The following is a 20,168-nucleotide window of genomic DNA, read 5'->3' on the forward strand; positions in this document are numbered from 1 at the left end:
TTACAACACTACTCAGCGCAGGCCGGAAGTTCTTGGCAGAAACAGGAAGTAAACCGGAAGTGCCCGGGAAACTCGTCTATAAGTTTATTATTATTTTTTGTCATTCATTTTGCTTTCACGTCACATGTAAGGTGATGACATAGGCTATGTATTTTTATTATTGAAATCGAGTGTACATTATATAGGAAACGTCTCCTGGAAAAATAAACCTTTGAGTGTGATATGGGATATGATAATAAAATAAACAAATAAGATTAAAACAAACTGGTTTAGGCTATATATATATAACACAAAACTCTACATAAATAAATAAATGTGCAAATAAATAGCCTACACGAATCCACATATAAAACTAATTAAAAATGTGCGAGAGTATAAATGATTAAATAAAACAAATGTTGGGGGATTTTTTTTTTTAATGAAATTTTAAACTGAGAGTTGACCCTTTTCTGCTTTTAACTGTTTAGCTATTCGTTTATGAACGTAGTTTCGTATTTATTTTGCCTAATGAGAGGGTGCCAATTAAACAGCAGACGGCGGTGTACGACACCATTTGATGACACAAAAAATGCGCAAATAAATAAACAAAATCCTACATAAATAAACGTTTAACTAAATGTGCAAATAAATAATTTATTGTTTGAAGGTTTCATACTCCATAATAGGCTGGTGTGGCTTTAAATCTTATGTAAATATAAGTCTATTATGCTGTCAAGCAGGTATATATTATCAAAAAGTAATATTTTGTTTCAGTGAAGACGCTGGTGTCTTAATTCACTTCATATCCCACAATCCCCACACACCTACGTCAGTCCCCGCCTCCAATCTCTCTTTTCTGATTGGCCGCTAGAAGTACGGTAATATAAAGAGGACAAACTTAATGGGTTCGCTATTGCTGCCGCTACACGTATTATCGTTTTAATGACATTTCACACGGATTAGTTGAACACAGTATACATGTTTAGAATTAATCTATGAATGTTATGAGAATGGAGCTGTGAACCCATGAAATATATGAGATTAATGCGCTGTTTCAGAGCAGGAGTCGAGTAGCTGCACTTGTCATTTGCTAACAGTGATCATGGCTGCGGTGTTTCTGAAAACTAACATCGACAGAGCTGTAAACAAACACCTGCTGTAAGTCACAATATACTCTATTGTATATCATGTAAAGAGCACATGTAGGTGTTCATCAAAGTTGTCTGTGTTCAGAGTTCAGTGTCTGCACCAGAAGTAACATATGACATTCAAACTTCAAGGAGCACATTTATTTCTCTATCAAACTTATGCACTGGGACCTTTAAATCTCATTGCACTCTTATCTTTAAGTCTAAATGCAGATTTGAAGTCATATATGGGGTAGAACACGTGTGATTGTTGTTTATGAATGTTTATATTTTGTTCAAGGTGACTGAAGACGAGCTCAGTGAGCAGTTATTAATATGTGTGTGTTGTTTTGGTGTTATTAAGCATCTCTCAGTGATAGATACGTATGTTTGACATTACATTCATGACCTCTGCAGATGTGTTTGCCCTTGACTCCATTCAGAGTGTTTACTAAACAAAGCCAGTGCTCAGATCTCATGCTGTCTCTTTACTGCAGGACACTGATCTGGACCAAAGGATCCTTCAGACATGCGTCTGTGGGTAAGACCTATCATGACCTTTTCTGTTTATTTACAGGGGAATGTTATTAGGGGTTCAATTGGGGTTCAAAATCCTATTGCAATTGTAAGGATTTTCATAATTTTTCTTCTGCTGTTAAAAACTGATCGTGCAGGCAGACCAAACCGTAGGGCCTAGAGACTTATGTGTCCTGTCAATCAAATCGCTCATTAAATATTTGCAATTATGTACAAAAACTTTTTCAAACTAGTCCTAAAGTTTTTGATCAATCTGAATAAAACCAATGCAGTTAAATTCTCTGGAGTCTAGATGTATAATTATCCCCCAAAAAGTTGGGGTATCTAAAACAGGGTCATTTAGAAAATGTGTGGCAAAATATTCTCAAAAGCCTATAAAATCTTAAACAGAAAATCAGAGGTGAGCAAATATGACATACACTGATCAGGCATAATAACACTGAGAGGTGAAGTAAACACTGATGATCTCCTCATCTCGGCTCCTGTTAGTGGGTGGGATATATTAGGCAGCAAGTGAACATTTTGTCCTCAAAGTTGATGTGTTAGAAGCAGGAAAAATGGGCAAGCGTAAGGATTTGAGTGAGTTTGACAAGGGCCAAATTGTGATGGCTAGACGACTGGGTCAGAGCATCTCCAAAACTGCAGCTCTTGTGGGCTGTTCCCGGTCTGCAGTGGTCAGTCTCTATCAAAAGTGCTCCAAGGAAGGAACAGTGGAGAACCGGCCACAGGGTCATGGCTCATTGATGCACGTGGGGAGCGAAATAGATGAGCTACTGGAGTTCAAACTGCTCCAGAAGTTAATGCTGGTTCTGATAGAAAGGTGTCAGAATACACAGAGCATCTCAGTTTGTTGCGTATGGAGCGGCATAGCCGCTGACCAGTCAGGGTGCCCATGCTGACCCCTGACCCCGCCGAAAGCACCAACAGTGGCACGTGAGCATCAGAACTGGACCACGGAGCAATGGAAGAAGGCGGCCTGGTCTGAGGAATCATGGTTTCTTTTACATCACATGGATGGCCTTTTGTGTGCGTCGCTTACCCGGGGAACACATGGCCCCAGGATGCACTATGGGAAGAAGGCGAGCCGGCGGAGGCAGTGTGATGCTTTGGGCAATGTTTTGCTGTGGCCTCTTTCAGCAGGATAATGCGTCTACCAAAAAGCACAAATGCTTCAGGAATGGTTTGAGGAGCACACCGAGTTTGAGGTGTTGACTTGGCCTCCAAATTCCCCAGATCTCAATCCAATCGAGCATCTGTGGGATGTGCTGAACAAACAAGTATGATCCATGGAGGCACCACCTCGCAACTTACAGGTCTTAAAGGATCTGCTGCTAATTTCTTGGTGCCAGATACCACAGCACACCTTCAGGGGTCTAGTGGAGTCCATGTCTCGACAGGTCAGGGCTGTTTTGGCCGCAATAGTGGAACCAACACAATATTAGGATGGTGGTCATAATGTTATGCCAGGTGAGTAAAGGAGTGAAGAGAAACTGTCGAGTTTAGTTAATCTGTTAATTTGTGCTCCGTTAAGAAGAGGGTTTGATTTCTGAAACTAAACTTAATAAATATATCATTAATAATGCTGTTTGGCTTAGTAAAAACCTGCTTATACAGTTCATTGTAAGAATCAAATCAAGTTCTAGTCAAGTTCATGTTCCACCTTCATTTTATTAAATGCTGTGTTCAGAAATAAGTGCATTTTGCTTACAAAGACAATTCATACAAAAATATCAAATTGATGTTCACCTAAATAAATGGTTTACCTCACACAATGTGATTCAGAAGCAGTTAAAATTTAGTTCATTGTAAATAGACACATTAAAGGTGAATGCATAAAAAAAAAAAATTATGCCTGGTCAATGTATGACTCTTAAGAAGGCAAAGTTTTATGGAGATTGGACCATAGGTGGCACTATAACTGTTAAAAAGCTTTAAACAAACAAATATTTCCTAGGGTAAATTGCCTGAATTGACTGTAAATAGTGTTTTCCATCTATGATCCTATGATAAATATATTTATATCATTTGTTAGGTCTGCTCATTCTGAACATCTGTGCCTCAAGAACCACTGCTTTCAATCAAATCATTCACTAAATATTAGAGAATATTTTTTTTTACAAACTAATTTTTAGGGATGCACGATATTATCGGCACGACATCGGAATCGGCCGATAAACGCTTAAAATATAAAAAATCGGCATCGGTCGATATGAAAACATTATGCCGATATGATAACGTATGCGCCTGCAATAACTCACGTGTGCAAGGAGTGCTACACAGAGCTCTCAAGTCTCACGCATTGGGCGTGAGACACACGCATTTCAACCCGTTCACACGCTCACACGCCACACCTTGTATTTCTCACGCAGAGAAATCGCCAGGGTAACGCTCGCTATTAGAGGAATCAAGCGAGTTCCCCATAGAGATCTGACGGCACTGCCACACACCTGTTGATCTAATAAAAATAGAGACCGAACAGCCAATCATAAAATAGATTTGCTGTATCTGGGTAAAATACAGATATTCCCTCCACCCAAGAACGTTTACGTTCTGATTCCAACGTCACATTCTGTGATTCACGCCATGGCCTCGCTCAGTGAATCCAATATTGCTCGCTGAAGTACCGTTAGTTGGCAACTGAAGCCCCGATGACAGATGCAGAGACACAAAGATAACGGTGTTAAGTTAAGTTTCTGACAGCACTTTGTGTTTTCTGTTCTTAATCCCTCAACAAAGCCTTGTCTCAATCATGATTTGCATGAAATGCATTTTGCTATTATATGTTATTGCGCTCTTAGTGAACAACTGTGCTCACCTGCACTCGTGAATGCGGTGATGGACAGCTGTCCTCATTTGACTGGTGTTTGGATGCGATTTTTTTTAAAAACTCACTTTCATTAATTAATTTATAAAAAGTAACTCCATTTTGTAAGATCATTTTCATTTAAGTAATTCCAAACATCACGAGGCAGACGACATTAGTGATCAAATACAGTCGAGTTATTAACACGCTCCACAGCACCACCCAGTGGATTTAGTTATAACTGCGAGATTTAGAGGGATGTATAATGGATTCACTGCATTTACGGCCAGCGAAGCAATATAGTAAAATTTCAATACTATTTTTATTTTTCGAACATTAATTACAGATCAAATATATTCGTGCTCACCCCTATTTATGGAAGCTGAAGTGTAGCGATATAAAATTTGCAATGCAATATGTAAAATGGCAATGCATTTCAAAATTTACATTTACATTTTCCATACCATGTGTGCAACATTTGGAGCAAAATAATAATTCAAATTGAATAATATATTTTACATTTGCTTTTTCCTACACTAGTTTTAACATAAAATTTAAACATAAATTGTATATTGTAATACTTTATATAAGTTGCTAAATTAAAATTAAAATGTATTACAGAAATAATTAGATGTGTTTAACATGTTCAAGCAATTGCAAAAATTATGCCACGCCACTGCACTAGCCATTATTTTTAATGGAAAGGAGACATAGGTGTTATTCAAGCATTAATTAAATTTTGCATGGTGGCAAAACATTCTTTTTTACATTTTGTTATTTTAACTGAATTCAGAAATGCTTTTGAAATTAAAAACTTTGCTTTTAATAAACAAAATACATATTTGAAATAAAGACTGTTGTACTTAGCCTATCTGTATGGCTAAAAAATGATGGTGTATTGGTGTGGGAGTTGTTTCCGCTGTCATAAAGAGAGGAAAAAATACAACCATACTGATATAGCAAACAATAATCATAGTCAGCTTGTCTAAGATTATTTGAGAGTAAAATAATCTCTGTTGTAAACCACAGCTCATTTCAGCGCGACCGTGCTCATGTTAAGGTGCCACCATCCTCTGGGCTGAAGGCCTCAAAAACCTGCTACCAACACCAATAAACAACACTAACCATCTCTCTCTCTCTCTCTCTCTCTCTCTCTCTCTCTCTCTCTCTCTCTCTCTCTCTCTCTCTCTCTCTCTCTCTCTCTCTCTCTCTCTCTCTCTCTCTCTCTCTCTCTCTCTCTCTCTCTCTCTCTCTCTCTCTCTCTCTCTCTGAGTGAATGGTGAGACTGAGCGTGTAGAGCGCGTGGTGGTTTGAGTGGTTTTTCCCCATCTTTTTCTCTGTTTTATTTTTTTGTTTTATTTTTTGTTTTTAGTTTGTTGTTGTTGTTTGATATTTAGTGCAGGTTTTAGTGAGTTGTTTGAAGAGCAGCGGTTGCAGCATGGCTGCGGGCGATCGGCTCGGCTTGACTGAGCTCACGCGCCGGCACGCCATTAAGCTGTCTCCGCCGGCCGGCTGTTCGGTAGAGGACTGTAGTTTAGCGGTCGGTGAAGAAGTTGGTTATGGTAGCATTAAATCAGCTTCGCGGATGAACGGCGCCGTTGTGATTTTTTTAGATGATATTGATAAAGCAAATCAGTTAATTGAGAATGGAGTGGTAATTCAAGGCACTTTTATACCTGTTCTCTCTTTGGTGAATCCTGCTAAAAAGATTATCATCTCTAACGCCCCTCCTTTTCTAAAAAATGAAGTTTTGGCTAAAGAGTTACAGAGACACGGACAGCTAGTGACTCCGATTAGAATGATCCCCATGGGTTGTAAGTCACCTCATTTAAAACATGTTATGTCTTTTAGGAGGCAGGTACTTATGGTACTTAAAAACAATGACGAGGAGCTGAACTTGGTGTTTAAGTTTAAAATTGATGGTTATGATTATACCGTACATGTAACATCAGAATTAATGAAATGTTTTGGGTGCGGAACGGTAGGCCATCTGATTCGCTCGTGCCCGGAGAGGGTCGCGTTAGCTGAGACAACCGCTAGTGCGGTGGAGCAGCCGAGTACGAGCGGAGTCACCGCTTCAGGTACAAAACAAGGAAATATACCTTCAACGAGGGAGGAAAGTGATGCTAGAAATCTGGAGAAAGAAGTTGTGGAGGAGTTAAAGAGTAAGCAAACAGACGTGGAAGTTCAACGAGACCCAAAGGTAGGCGCTAATACTGTTCACATTGCTACTAGAATAGCTGAATCAGCGTTGTGTGATGAGGAGAATGTAGTGTGTGATAAGGATCTGGCCAAACAATCGATGAAAAGAAAAGAGTTAGACAATAAGACGGATGCAGATCAGGCGAGTAAAGTATCAAAGGTGGTGTTAGCACACGGTTCGAAGTTTGAAGAGGGTTTAATGGACACACAGGAGAGTGTGTGTGAGTTTGGTGCTGACACACAGGTGGATGCAGAGAGCGTTTACCCTTTCACTAAACTCCGTTCATTCTTACAGGACACTAAAGGCATGAGGTCAGTTAGAGTTGACGAGTTCTTCCCGGATTTAAAGATGTTTCTCGATTCAGTCAAGTTGTTTATGAAAAATACTGATAGGGCTGATCAGTTATTTTTTAGTGATCAAGAAACATATCGTCTCAAGAAATTGATGCTTAAAGTTAGATCGCAAATAGCCAACGATGGTTAATTGGTTTGTGCGTTTCTTCTCATTCCTTTGTGTTCTCCTCTCTGGTTTGATAAAATGGCAATCCCATTGCTCTTACTTACTTAACATGTGTGAAGTAAAGCTAGGATCTTTAAACATCAACGGGGCCAGGGAGGAGGTGAAGAGAGCTGCTCTTATTAATCTACTTAAAATGAGACAACTTAATGTGGTATTTCTGCAAGAAACCCACAGTACAGTAGACGATGAAGCAGATTGGATGAAGGAATGGGATGGAGAAGTGTGTCTTAGTCATAAAAGCAATAACAGTGGTGGTGTTGGCATCTTGTTTGCTAAAGAATTTATGCCAATTTCTTTTGATATTGAGGAAATTATTAAAGGGAGGTTGTTGAAGATTAATGCTTGCTTTGAAAATGTAAAATTGATCTTTATCAATGTGTATGTTCCAACTGAGGGAACTGAAAGGGTGGTCTTTCTTAACATTTTAGATAATGTGATAAAGAATTGTCCTGACGACTGTAATATGATCCTGGGGGGAGATTTCAACTGTACGGCTGCAAATGTTGATAGAAATCACATAGAACCGCATGGTCCCAGCAGAAAATGTCTAATCAAGTTAATTGAATCAAATGGTTTATGTGATATTTGGAGGTTTTTCTATCCATTTCAGCGCCAGTACACCTGGGCGCACGTTAAGGATAATTATCTGTCTCTAGCTAGACTGGATAGATTTTATTGTTTTAAAAACCAAACAAATGTATTAAGAAATTGTTCAATACATCCTGTCGGTATTTCTGATCATTCTCTTGTTCAATGTTTTGTTTTTATCAAAGATGTAAAATGTAACAGTGCTTTTTGGCACTTTAATGTTGCTCTGCTTGATGACAGTGTATTCAGAGATACTTTTAAGTTTTTTTGGGATGGTTTTAAACAGACAAAATCTGAATATGTCTCTTTGAATCAGTGGTGGGACATAGGAAAGAGTAAAATCAAACAGCTTTGTTTACACTATACTTTAAATGTGACAAAAGATTTGACCAGATCGATGAAAGATCTAGAGAGCGAAATATTAGAGTTGCAAGAGTTGGCAGACTCCACAGGAGATGAAGAACATTTTAAAGTCCTCAAAAATAAAAAAGTAGCTTTGGCTAACCTGTTAGGCTTTTCTGCTCAAGGTGCGCTGGTTCGTTCACGTTTTCGAAATATAGTTAAAATGGATGCTCCCTCTCATTTTTTTTTCGCCCTAGAACGAAAAAATGGGCAAAAGAGACTTATGCATTCGTTGCGAAACAACACTGGACAAGTTTTACATGAATCTGCAGAGATTCGGAAATGTGCTGTTGATTTTTATGAAAAATTGTTTAAGAAAGAGTCTCAAGAGGCATTAGATATAGCACAGTCCTTTTATGAGGGACTACCACAGGTTTCAGAGGAGACTAATAAAGAGCTGGGTGGCCCAATCTCTGAATCTGAATTATACACAGCATTGCAGAGCTTAGAGAGTGGTAAGGCCCCAGGTATGGATGGGATTCCCGTGGATTTTTATAAAGTTTTTTGGAAAGAAATCAGTAAAGACTTGTCACTTGTATTAAAAAACAGCCTTGAAAATGGTTTTTTACCACTAAGCTGCAGAAGGGCAATCCTTACTCTTCTTCCTAAGAAAGGGGATCTGCAAGAGATTAAAAATTGGCAACCAGTAGCGTTATTGTCGACTGATTATAAGCTGCTCTCTAAAGTATTAGCCATGAGATTGAAAAAAGTTATGGAACAAATTATACATGTGGACCAGACCTATTGTATTCCAAACAGGTTAATATCTGATAATATTATTTTAATTCGCGACGTGTTGGATCTCTCTAGCTCTCTGGGTTGTGAACTTGGATTAATTTCAATCGACCAAGAAAAGGCGTTCGACAGGGTTGAGCACCAATATTTGTGGCAAACATTGGAAGTTTTTGGTTTTAATCCAACATTTATAGCCATGATCCAGGTCTTATACAAGGATATTGAAAGTTTATTAAAGATAAATGGGGGTTTAAGTGCTCCTTTTAAGGTTCAGAGTAGGGCTGTAACGATATGCGATATGAAATCGAAATCGCAATACGCAGGTCCACGAACCTGTATCGCGATGTGAGGAGGCAGAATCGCGACACACCCCTTCCAACTCCCAGAATTATCCTTCCTGTCCAGGTCCAACTTTTAAGTCAGCAGTATGGCAACATTTCAGCTACCCGGTGGAGAACAAGGATGGCAATCGTGTAGTTGACAAGACCCACACAATTTGCCGTAAGTGTTTCAAGAAGCTTCCCCAACCGGCTGGCAACGTGGTGTGAGCGTGGCGTTTCTGTTGCGTGTCATCCGTGGGGCGGCTGCGTGGCGTTTTCTCTTTCTTTGCACACCAGAAGCGTGTCTGACGCGGCGCTTCTGTTGGTATTGATGTACAGGAGGCCCTATACTTCATGGTAATATATATTGCTTATTGGTACCGCAAAGAAAATGTCGGCAGTAGCCTATTGACCATACAGATATATGGTATTGACGGCAAAATAGGCTACAGAATACTGTACAGAATAAAACTGTTTTGTCCCCCCCATATCGAGGTTTGTATCGTACCGTGGGTCAAAAATCGTGATACGAACCGAATCATGGGTTTGGTGTATCGTTACAGCCCTAGTTCAGAGGGGAATACGACAGGGCTGTTCTCTCTCTGGAATGCTTTATTCAATAGCTATTGAACCTTTCCTACATAAAATAAGAGGTCTCATCCAAGGGGTAACCTTTCCTGGTTGTAACTCAGTTCTTAAACTATCTGCCTACGCTGATGATGTGGTGATTTTTGTTAAAAATCAAGATGACATAAATATTCTTGTTGAATGTATAAATGATTTCAGTGTTTTGTCATCTGCAAAAATCAACTGGGGAAAGAGTGAAGCCATAGTTTTTGGTGGCGAGTTAGAAAATAAGACTGTTTTACCAAATGGGTTATCCTGGGTCAAGGGTGGTTTTAAGTATCTTGGTGTGTTTTTAGGAGATAATTCAGTTGTTTGCAAAAATTGGGACAATGTCTTAGAAAAGATCGAAGGACGTCTTAAAAAATGGAAGTGGATCTTACCACAAATGTCGTTTAAGGGTCGTGTATTAGTGGTCAACAACTTGGTGTCATCTATGTTATGGCATCGCTTGATGTGTGTAGATCCTCCTCCACAGTTGCTGGCAAAAATACAAGCAGTTTTAGTTAATTTTTTTTGGGATCAGTTACATTGGGTCCCACAATGTCTGTTGTTTTTGCCAAAGGAAGAAGGAGGCCATGGACTAATTCATCTGGCTAGTAGAGGTGCTACTTTCAGGCTCCAGTTTATACAGAGACTGCTTGTTGGACCAGAAAACCTTGTCTGGAGACCCGTGGCCCATACTATATTGAGCCAAGGTGGAAATATGGGTCTAGTTCAGTCTTTGTTTTTAATGGATCTGAAGACTCACAAACTTGGTAATCTTCCCAAGTTCTATCAAGGACTGTTTGCTGTGTGGGGGATGTTTCAGAAGTTAAGGACAAGCGACGATTCATTGTTTTGGTTGTTGAAAGAACCAGTGCTGTATGGGACACGATTCAACGTTGAAAACTTCAATGGGTCTTTTATGGCACAGCGTTTTATCTCAGCAGGAACTGTTACTTTGAAACATGTCTTGGATTTAACAGGGCCGAACTTGTCTAACGCTGAAAAACTGGCCTCTCACATAGGGGTCTGTTCAGTCAGGACTGTTAGCCGCTTGCTGGCTAACTGGAAAAGTGAACTTGTACCGACTGAACTCTCCTTGTGTAATGACTATTGCAATGGAAATTGTCAACCCAACAGTGGTGATATCTCCCCTTCATTAATTCTTACTCCTGATTTTAAAGACTGTACTGGACCTTTGCTAGAGTTAAACGGAACTCTTACAAACAACTTGGTCACAATGTCAAGTAAATCCATGTATATGTCTTTTGTTAAGATTTTAAACAAAGATAAATTGAATGGTCGAGTGGATACTCCCTGGAGAGCTCATTTTGGGCTTGATAAGGAAGTCAAGCCTGTGTGGAGAGCTCTGTATAAATTACCATTGACTAAAAAAGTTTTGGGACTTACAATGGAGAGTGTTACATGGAATCGTGGCTGTTAATGCTTTTATTTCCGTTATTAATTCTAATGTAAATGAAAATTGTCCTTTCTGTGAGAAAAGGGAAACAGTGTTTCATTGTTTCTCAGAATGTAGTAGACTGTGTCATTTTTTTGCACTGTTAGAACAAATGTTTTTAATGTTTGATGTTGTTTTTTCTAAAGAGATGTTTATTTTTGGGTATAGATACAGTCAGAAATACCGACAGAGATGCCAGCTTTTTAATTTTGTTGTGGGCCAAGCAAAAATGGCCATATATATTAGTAGGAGAAATAAGGTAGATGGGTCTCTTGATTGCGATGCAAGCATGTTGTTTATCAGAATGTTGAAAGCCAGATTGAAGGTTGATTTTAATTTTTTTATGTCCACAAATAATGTTGAGGAATTCATTTTCATCTGGTGTTACAGAGATGTGTTGTGTTCTGTTGTTGACAATATGTTATGCTTTGGAGATGTTTTGATCTAAATATCACTCAACTTTTTTGGTAATGGTGTAAAAAAAAAAAACAAAAAAAAAAAAAACTTGTTTTTAAACAAAAAAACAAAACAAAAGTATTTTGTAAAAATCTTTGTGTAGAAAATTAAAGAGATTCAAAATTCAATTCTCTCTCTCTCTCTCTCTCTCTCTCTCTCTCTCTCTCTCTCTCTCTCTCTCTCTCTCTCTCTCACTCACACACACACACACACACACACACACACACACACACACACTAATTAAATACATATTTATTTTATTTGTACGAATTTGTCATTTTTCATATCAGACCCCCGTACCCAGCCGAACCCACGGCCGAAATCTCACTCTGAACTCAGTTCAAAACTTGAGAGCCCTGGCTACAGATGAGACCATGTCAGCACTGCGGTCATTCTTCAAGTGAAAACAAGCAAATACATTGCATGTACAGTGATTTATATTGACTGTTTTTAAATGCTGCCTTGAATTTCTGAATGCACGTACAGAAGGACGTGACCGTCAGCAGCAGATTTGCCACGTTTTCACAACAAAACGAACCCAAAACAAGCCCAATCGCGTCTCCCCACTCTCTAGCGCGTGCGGCAGCCTCCACAGCAGCAGAAGCTCCTCCAGGTCCTAGTGCCCTCCTGCTAGACCGCTATATATTTATACATGTAGTGGGGGCGCTGTTGTTACACTAATACAATGAAAAGTAGAATACACAAATAAATTGAAGTTCTTCTTGTTCAGAATAAACAAATCAGTAATGATGTCATAAATCACAAGCATGACACTTGTAAATTAAATACTTTTATATACAGTGTATTAATCTGTAATAACATTTTACGAAATGGATGATGAAAAATAATCCAAGGAGCTCTACAATAATTGTAGAATTAAAAGACAGCATCAATGGATGTCATGCCACCCCCACTTCATGTGCACAAACGTTAAATCCAAAAATACAATATTAAGGTTACAGCTGCATCTGGGGTGAAAAATGACTGACTTTATTATTGTTATTTTCAGAGCTTTTAATATACTCTTATCATAAAAAGAACTTTATTAAAATTTATTTATCTTCAACAAGAATCCTTTTATTAAGGAGACCTCAGAAATCTGAAACCAGAATGAAAAAAAATTGTTTTTGCTCAAAATGGTGTTGTTTCCAAACAAAGGGAAAAAATAAACATATATCGGCATCGGCCAAAATGAGCTGAAAAATATTGGCATATCGGATATCGGCAAAAATCCAATATCGTGCATCCCTACTAATTTTGCAAACTAGTCCTAGTTTTTTTGCTCAACCTCATAAAACCAGTGCAGTACAATTATATGGACTATATGTCAATAATTATAAAAAATGTTGAACTTTGTAATTTGAATGGCTATAATGGGGTGATGTAGGGTGTATGGAAGCACATTTGACATATGACTCTAAACAAGCATGCAAAATTGAATGCAGATCAGGCAACATGTGCCTCTATTACAGTTTAAAGGGTGAAAATTGGTGTAGTCCTAAAACGTTCACTTAAATTATAACCGTCAGATGGCAGCAGAGGACCACTCATTGATTATTCTGCTCACTAAAATAGTTATTTTCAAGGTTTTTTTTTTATTTGAAATCATACCTAAACTTTATAAAAACCATTATAATAACATTATAAATCACATTTTGTCAAGGTTTACCACTTCATTTGAGTTGTGTTTTGCAATATCACATGATTTCAGTGTAACCTGAAAATGACGGGTTTAAAGGGGAAACCCGGAATAAGCATTTTATTACCTATTATTTTTTTCAAATATCGATATGTACAATAAAAAGTGTGAAAGAAAGCCAAAGAGTGGTCCTCTGCTGCCATCTGCTGGTTATAATAGTCATTATTTCATACTACTCACTAATTTGTTTCTATAACTCTTTAGTCATTATAAAATGACTTAATTACTCATCACTTAATTTCTCTTGAAGCATTTGCTTTGACAATTGTGCCATATTGTAAGTAATGTGGAATGGTGTTATACAGAGTAAACACTTTGCTACCAACCATATTTTTCAAATATCTGTATCTTAAACTGTGTGTGTGTGTGTGTGTGTGTGTGTGTGTGTGTGTGTGTGTGTGTGTGTGTCATATTATCGTTTGAGCCTTTCTCTGTGTTTTAGCATATTCTTTCATGCATATTTTACTCGTGCCACACCTCAGATTGAGATTTCAGAGCCTCGATAACTGCTGCTCGCAGCTGTATTTGTTATTACTATTTACAAAAGTGCTTATAGGCTTTGTTTCTCTCTCACAGGCAGGATTGAGAAGGTTGTCATTGCTAACAGAGGCGAGATTGCGTGCCGGGTGATGCGGACGGCGAGGAAGATGGGTGTCCGCTCTGTGGCCGTGTACAGCGATGCAGACAGACATGCCATGCATGTGGCCATGGTGAGGGAAACACTGCTGACTCTACCAACTTGCACTCCTGCCCGTCTGTGTTTTCCTTTCAAATGCTCTATGAAGTCGTCTTTTATTACTTTTTTGAAGGCAGTGGACTTAAATATTAAAAGTACAAAACTCACTGACAGAAGGCTGCTTTTCATTTCAAAGGCTTTGTGAAGAGCACTCGCGCATGCTGTGGGTCTGACTCCGTGCAAGTGCTTTAATGTACTTGCCTCTCAAAATTGTTTTATGATGCAAAAGTAGTAGGGCTGGGGTCCTTTGGGTGGAGGACCAACAATTTATTTTGCCTATGTCACAATTTAAGGTACATCCAGCCTTGATAGATGATAGAAAGCCTTTAGATAGCCTTTAAAAACAAAACAAAAAACAATGTTTTCCTTACTTTATTTTGTGTTTTGCTTTCTTTATTAGCCAATAAATCAGAGTATCTAAACCCTATATCTATACTTCTACCTGAGGAATGAATGCGAGTACTTTTGACATGAGGGGAGAGAAATTACACTGCACTTACTTGCTTAAAACAAGACAATTACTTTTGCTTGTCTAGTAAATACTTCTTGTTTTAAGAATTTGTAGATGTTTGGACTAGAAACAAGACAAATATACTAAGTAAGAAAAGCATTTTTTGCAGTGTTTTGACTAATTGTCTCATAATATACAGTGCCCTCCTCCACTTATATTGGCACCCCTGGTAAATATGATCAATGTCGGCTGTGAAAGTACATCTGCATTGTTTATCCTTTTGATCTTACCTTCAAAAAATTCACAAAATTCTAAACCTTTCATTGAAGTAGAAGAATTAAAAGTGTGAGGGGAAAATACATCATGTGCTGATGTAGGGATTGTTTTTTATTTTTATTTCTTTCTGAGCCCAAGACTCACTAATCTCTGCAATTCTCCATCTGTGGTCTTGGAGAGTCTTTGTCCACTCAAACGTTCCTCCTCTCGTGCATTAGGACGATATACACGCACGTCCTCGTCCAGACAGATTCCTAACATCTTTAGTTGAGTTGAGCTTCGCAATTATTGCCCTGATGGTGGAAATGGGGATTTTCAATGCTTCTTACACTCACTTTCTATTTGGTGAAGCTCAACAATCTTTTGCTGCACATCAGAACTATATTCTGTGGTTTTACTCACTGTGATGATGATTATTGAGGAAATTTGGCCTTTGTGTTTCCTCATATTGTCCATGGCTGGAAAATTTCGTGCTCAAAGTAATCCTGGTGTAAAGTATAAAAGGGAACATGCTTCAGAGGTTTTTTACTGGCCAATCATTGTGGCCAACATGCTTTGAAGAAGAGCATTTATTTCATAATATTATTTCCCCCACTTTCAATTCTACTTTAATGATAAAGGTTCGTTTTTTGTTATTATTTTGCAAAGAAAGATCAAAAGAATAAACAGTGCAGATTTTTTTAATTAAAATTTAATTAAAAGTGGTGCCAAAAAATCTTTTTTTCTTTTTTTTTTAAAAACACTTTTTACTGCATTTGATGAAATAAATGCAGCCTTGGTACTCAGAAGAGACGTAATGTTTGGAAACGTTTGTCAGCGGTCTCGTTCCCTCTGTCTCTAGGCGGATGAGGCGTATCATATCGGACCCGCGGCGTCTCAGCAGAGTTACCTGTGCATGGACAAGATCCTGGAGGTGGCCAAGAAATCCTCCGCTCAGGTGTGCTAACGGCAACAGATGGCTTTTTTGAACAAGGGGGAGAGGTTTTTTTTTTTTTTTGACCTTCTGTCTCTTATTATTGTTGTTGTTTTGGTAAGGCGGTCCATCCTGGATATGGTTTCCTGTCGGAAAATACAGAGTTTGCTGAACTGTGCAAACAAGAAGGCATCATCTTCATCGGCCCGCCTTCATCAGCCATTCGGGACATGGGAATCAAAAGGTGCAAACATTTTGATAAATATCATTTGCAAAAACATGTTATCTGAGCTGCATAATAACACCCTAAAAAAGCTTAAGCAACTCTAATCTTTTTGGGACTATTTGCAAAAAATATTTGCATTAAATCAGCACTAGGTAACTTTTCAACCTTCATAATATATTTTTTAAGACTCTTGTGACAATACATCGACTTACAATAGGTTGAATGACACGTCTGCCATAGCCTGACGGGGTCTGTATCGTTTTTAATCGTACTTTTAAACTTCGGGTTTCGGGTAGTAACCCGAGAACAAAAAGAACGACAAAATTCGACTGCTTTACGGCATATACGTCACTTCCACCAACACCCACACTTCCTTAAATTCAGACGTGCGAGCCCAACTTTGTTCGTCGGATAATATAGTCATGTCCGAAGCAGCACAGACAAATAAGAAAGAAAAGGTTTTGTTGGAGGAAAGCAATAAGAGGAAACGAGAAAGTGATGGGATTAAAGGCAGGACGAGGATCAACATGTGACCAGCATTTGCTCGTCGGCGTGAGCTGAAGGAGGCGTGCCCGACCGATGCTGTCCTGCTTGTTACGGTGAGCTACCACTCAAACATTGAACTGAAGTATCATATAGATTCTGTAAAACGGTAACCAATAGACTACTATAATGACGCTGGCTTGTAAACGTGAGCATCGTGATTATTTGGCGTTTAAAAAAAAATAAAACCCATGAAATGATATTCATATGACATGCAGAAACATGCCACTGACTGTACCTGGGATGAAGACATTGCACACGCGCCGCCAGAAGAACACCTGCATGTGAACTCCTCCTGCAGTGTTCAGGGGAACTGTTAGTGCTGCACCAACCCGCGGGCCGCTTTTATGAAGTTATTTGGCCTGCACCGCACCACTGTATATATTTTTACAACCCGCCCCGCACCCGCGACCATTAAATAGACATACGGGGTCCGCGGGTTATGAGACGACCCGCTCATCACTAGTTCAGGGCTATCAGGGCTGTCATGTCAACAAATGCACGCGCGATGGCATCCCCCTGCTGTAGGATGACTGAGCTTACGACAGTAGTTGAGGACATTATTTTTTCCAAACTGTAAGGGGACCCCGAGAGCAAAAGTGGCCAAGTGCGGCTTTAATTTGCATCAAATATATTATTAGTCCCGAGATTCTTCGCATTAAGTGATTAAATACGTAGATCCGCTGCTCATTTTTGAGTTCCCTGTGGTCTGGGGATAGAATAACCGTCTCAAAGGTTTGAGTTCTAATCCACTCTCATATAGTCTTTCTTCTTCATTAAAATCAAAGATGTTCATCAATTGTATATTAAGAGCATGGACATGTTGCATTTTGTGTGTGTGTGTGTGTGTGTGTGTGTGTGCATTTAGTATTTTGATTTCACCGGAAAGAATAGTCTCTCCGCAACGGCATTAATCAATAGATTGACGCGCTCGCGTGTGTGTGTGAAGACACACACGAACCCGCCAAGTTTGATTGGCCACCCGAGCGCTGTTAGACCACATTCGTTTCGACTGTCTGATCAGCCTCAAATTCTGTTCCTGTCAATCATGTGGCCTCAACCAGTTATACTACATGAGGGAGGGCTCATGAGGGAGGACACACACACACACACATACACACACACACACACACACACACACACACACACACACAAAGTGAGGCAGCAAGCGCAGCACACACCACGACTCAGCCAAAAGGTGCTTTGATGTCAATAGGGGGCCACAGAATATCATCCCACGGGCCGCGAGTGACTTTGATTAAGGGTGCTTTCACACCTACCTTGTTTGGTCCGGATTTTCGGACTTTTCAGTTTGGTACGAACCAAAATTACAGGTGTGAAACCTCCCTCGGACCATGGTCCGGACCAAACAGACGAAATTTGGTCCGACGTCAAGAGGTAGTCTCGGTCCGGACCAAACTGAACAAAGGTTCGGTTCGTTTCTTGTGTGAAAGCATTTTCTGTATAGTTTGGACTTTCAGACCATTTACAGGAAGTTCTGGTGTAGGATTAGTGAAAAAACACAGATTAAACTCACAGCACATGTAAGCAGCAGTGATCGCGCAGCATTTTAACCAGAACCGCTTGTGTACTCATGTCAGCTCGCGTGAACAGCGTGCTCTGCTTGACTATGAGTTTCAGTTTAGTTATGAGACCGCTCCAGTTCATGTGCAGCACAAATGATCACTCCGTCACGGGATGTCTGCTATATTATTTATTTAAGCTTATTTATTAAATTCAGGCAAATGATGAAACATTTATTAAAATTAAGATACAAAATAAAGCTTTATACAAAACAAATCTAATGAAGTGGTCAAAATTATTTCTGACTCAATGTCTTTGCACATCTGTGCACGTTTCATAATCAATATAGCCTAGATGAAATTTAAAAATAACATTATAATATTTAAACATAACTAGGCTATAAAATAAAATACATTGTTTGGTTAAAAAGCCTATCTTCTAGGAGCTCCTCCTTTCCTGTCGGCGCCGATAAAATGTTTGCACAACGAGGACGTTCATTTGGTGAATTTGCCTCGAGTATAGTTGGTGCTGCAGATAGTAATGCCATAATATTAACATTATTGGCAACGATGCGTCTGTTCATTCATTTTTGTCAAAGTTAGCCGCTGAATTGACAACACACTGACGTCAGACGCACGTCCGCTAACAAACCAATCAATGTTAAGATGCAGCCCACATAGATGATGACGACAGGACGCCAGTGCGTCATGTAAAGTTATTTGGTGCGCTGACATAACTGCAGTGTGAAAGCAAACCAAATAGAACCAAATGTCCAAACACAAACTTTGGTTCGGACCTCGGTGCGGACTTTCAGGTGTGAAAACGCCCTAAATGTGCCTATTGTAATAAAACTGGAATTAATAAACTCCTTGGTTCATGCCGAGAGCATAGATACAAAAGTCACTTATAGTCAGACAAATTTCCGTCCGCCATTTTGATTTTCATTAAAATCTACTTTTTCTAACTACTCCCAGACTGTTTGTTCAATTTTGAATGCTAAACTTTGCATGTGTTATTGTCACCTCACTCTGTCACCTGACAACACCACATCAATTTGGTCATTGTGCCACTTAATGATTAAGAGTCATAGACAATTAAAGGCCCACTGAAGTGCCTTTGAAACGCGCCTCATTATTCAATGTGTTGACGTGATTTCCCCTGAAACGGCTCCAGCTGTTAGCAGCTCCTCCCCTTTTTTTGAAACAGCCAATAGCGTTTCGTTAATATACAGTTTGACTAGAGCGCAAGAGCGGACCTTTCTCTGTTTGGTTAAGCCAGTTTCCTCTAACACTGTTTATCATCATAATCTCCTCCATATCGCTTTGAAATGCAGCATTCTGTGCAGAATTCAAATGGGTCGATATGTTTGTTGTCTGCGTCTACTCGTGCATATAATCCGTGCTGCGCTCTCGTGTCTGTAGTCTAAATTTAGACCAGAGCCGTGTGTGTGTGTGTGCGCTGCTGCGGTGCATGAAACTTAATTCGCCTCAAACGATATTTACACTGAATCGTTTCCTATCGCATATATAGTGTGCTATGTGCCTTTCACCATGTAGAAATGAGTAAATGTGTGTCAACAACTGACCGATTTCAGCCGCAGCTTCAGCAGCGGAGGGGGCGGGCTTTAGATTCTAGAGAGCATTTTGATTGGACAGAAGATTTGACGAGAAGGTGAAGTCTGCGATGATGTCACCAAAATTTGACTGTAAATTTTGAATGCTTATATCTCCTAAATGCAAATTTTGTCATAGTTTTGGAACATACCAGCTTATTCATAACTTAAAGGCTAACACAGTCATACTAAAAGCTAAACAACTTAAATTTTGATTTCAGTGGACCTTTAAGTCATTTCTACTAGAGACTGAATGATTTTTCATCATATTTTTCATATATATTTTTTATGCAAGTAATTATCAAATTACTTATAAATGTGCACTTAAGGGGGTCAAGTTCATTCAATATTAAATTAAACTATAATACATTTTAATTTAATTAGTAATTATAATTAAGTGTCTTATACCTTGGTTATTTGGCAAGTTAAAAACAAGTTAAAGCTGTAACTG

General features: G+C 39.0%; 1 protein-coding gene across 1 annotated transcript in view; it reads left to right on the plus strand.

Moving 5' to 3' along the window:
• Positions 1–855: 855 nt before the first annotated feature.
• mccc1 (methylcrotonyl-CoA carboxylase subunit) overlaps positions 856–20,168 on the plus strand; it is a 55,220-nt gene continuing 35,907 nt past the window's right edge. The window contains exons 1-5 of the mRNA XM_067416372.1: positions 856–1,137; positions 1,604–1,647; positions 14,013–14,146; positions 15,741–15,836; positions 15,935–16,056. Of these exons, the coding sequence (XP_067272473.1) occupies positions 1,082–1,137; positions 1,604–1,647; positions 14,013–14,146; positions 15,741–15,836; positions 15,935–16,056 (452 nt within the window). The 5' untranslated portion in view covers positions 856–1,081. The remainder of the gene's footprint in view (positions 1,138–1,603; positions 1,648–14,012; positions 14,147–15,740; positions 15,837–15,934; positions 16,057–20,168) is intronic.

The sequence above is a fragment of the Pseudorasbora parva genome, chromosome 14, assembly GCF_024679245.1.
Source record: "Pseudorasbora parva isolate DD20220531a chromosome 14, ASM2467924v1, whole genome shotgun sequence".
In the NCBI taxonomy this organism is placed as follows: Eukaryota; Metazoa; Chordata; class Actinopteri; order Cypriniformes; family Gobionidae; genus Pseudorasbora; species Pseudorasbora parva.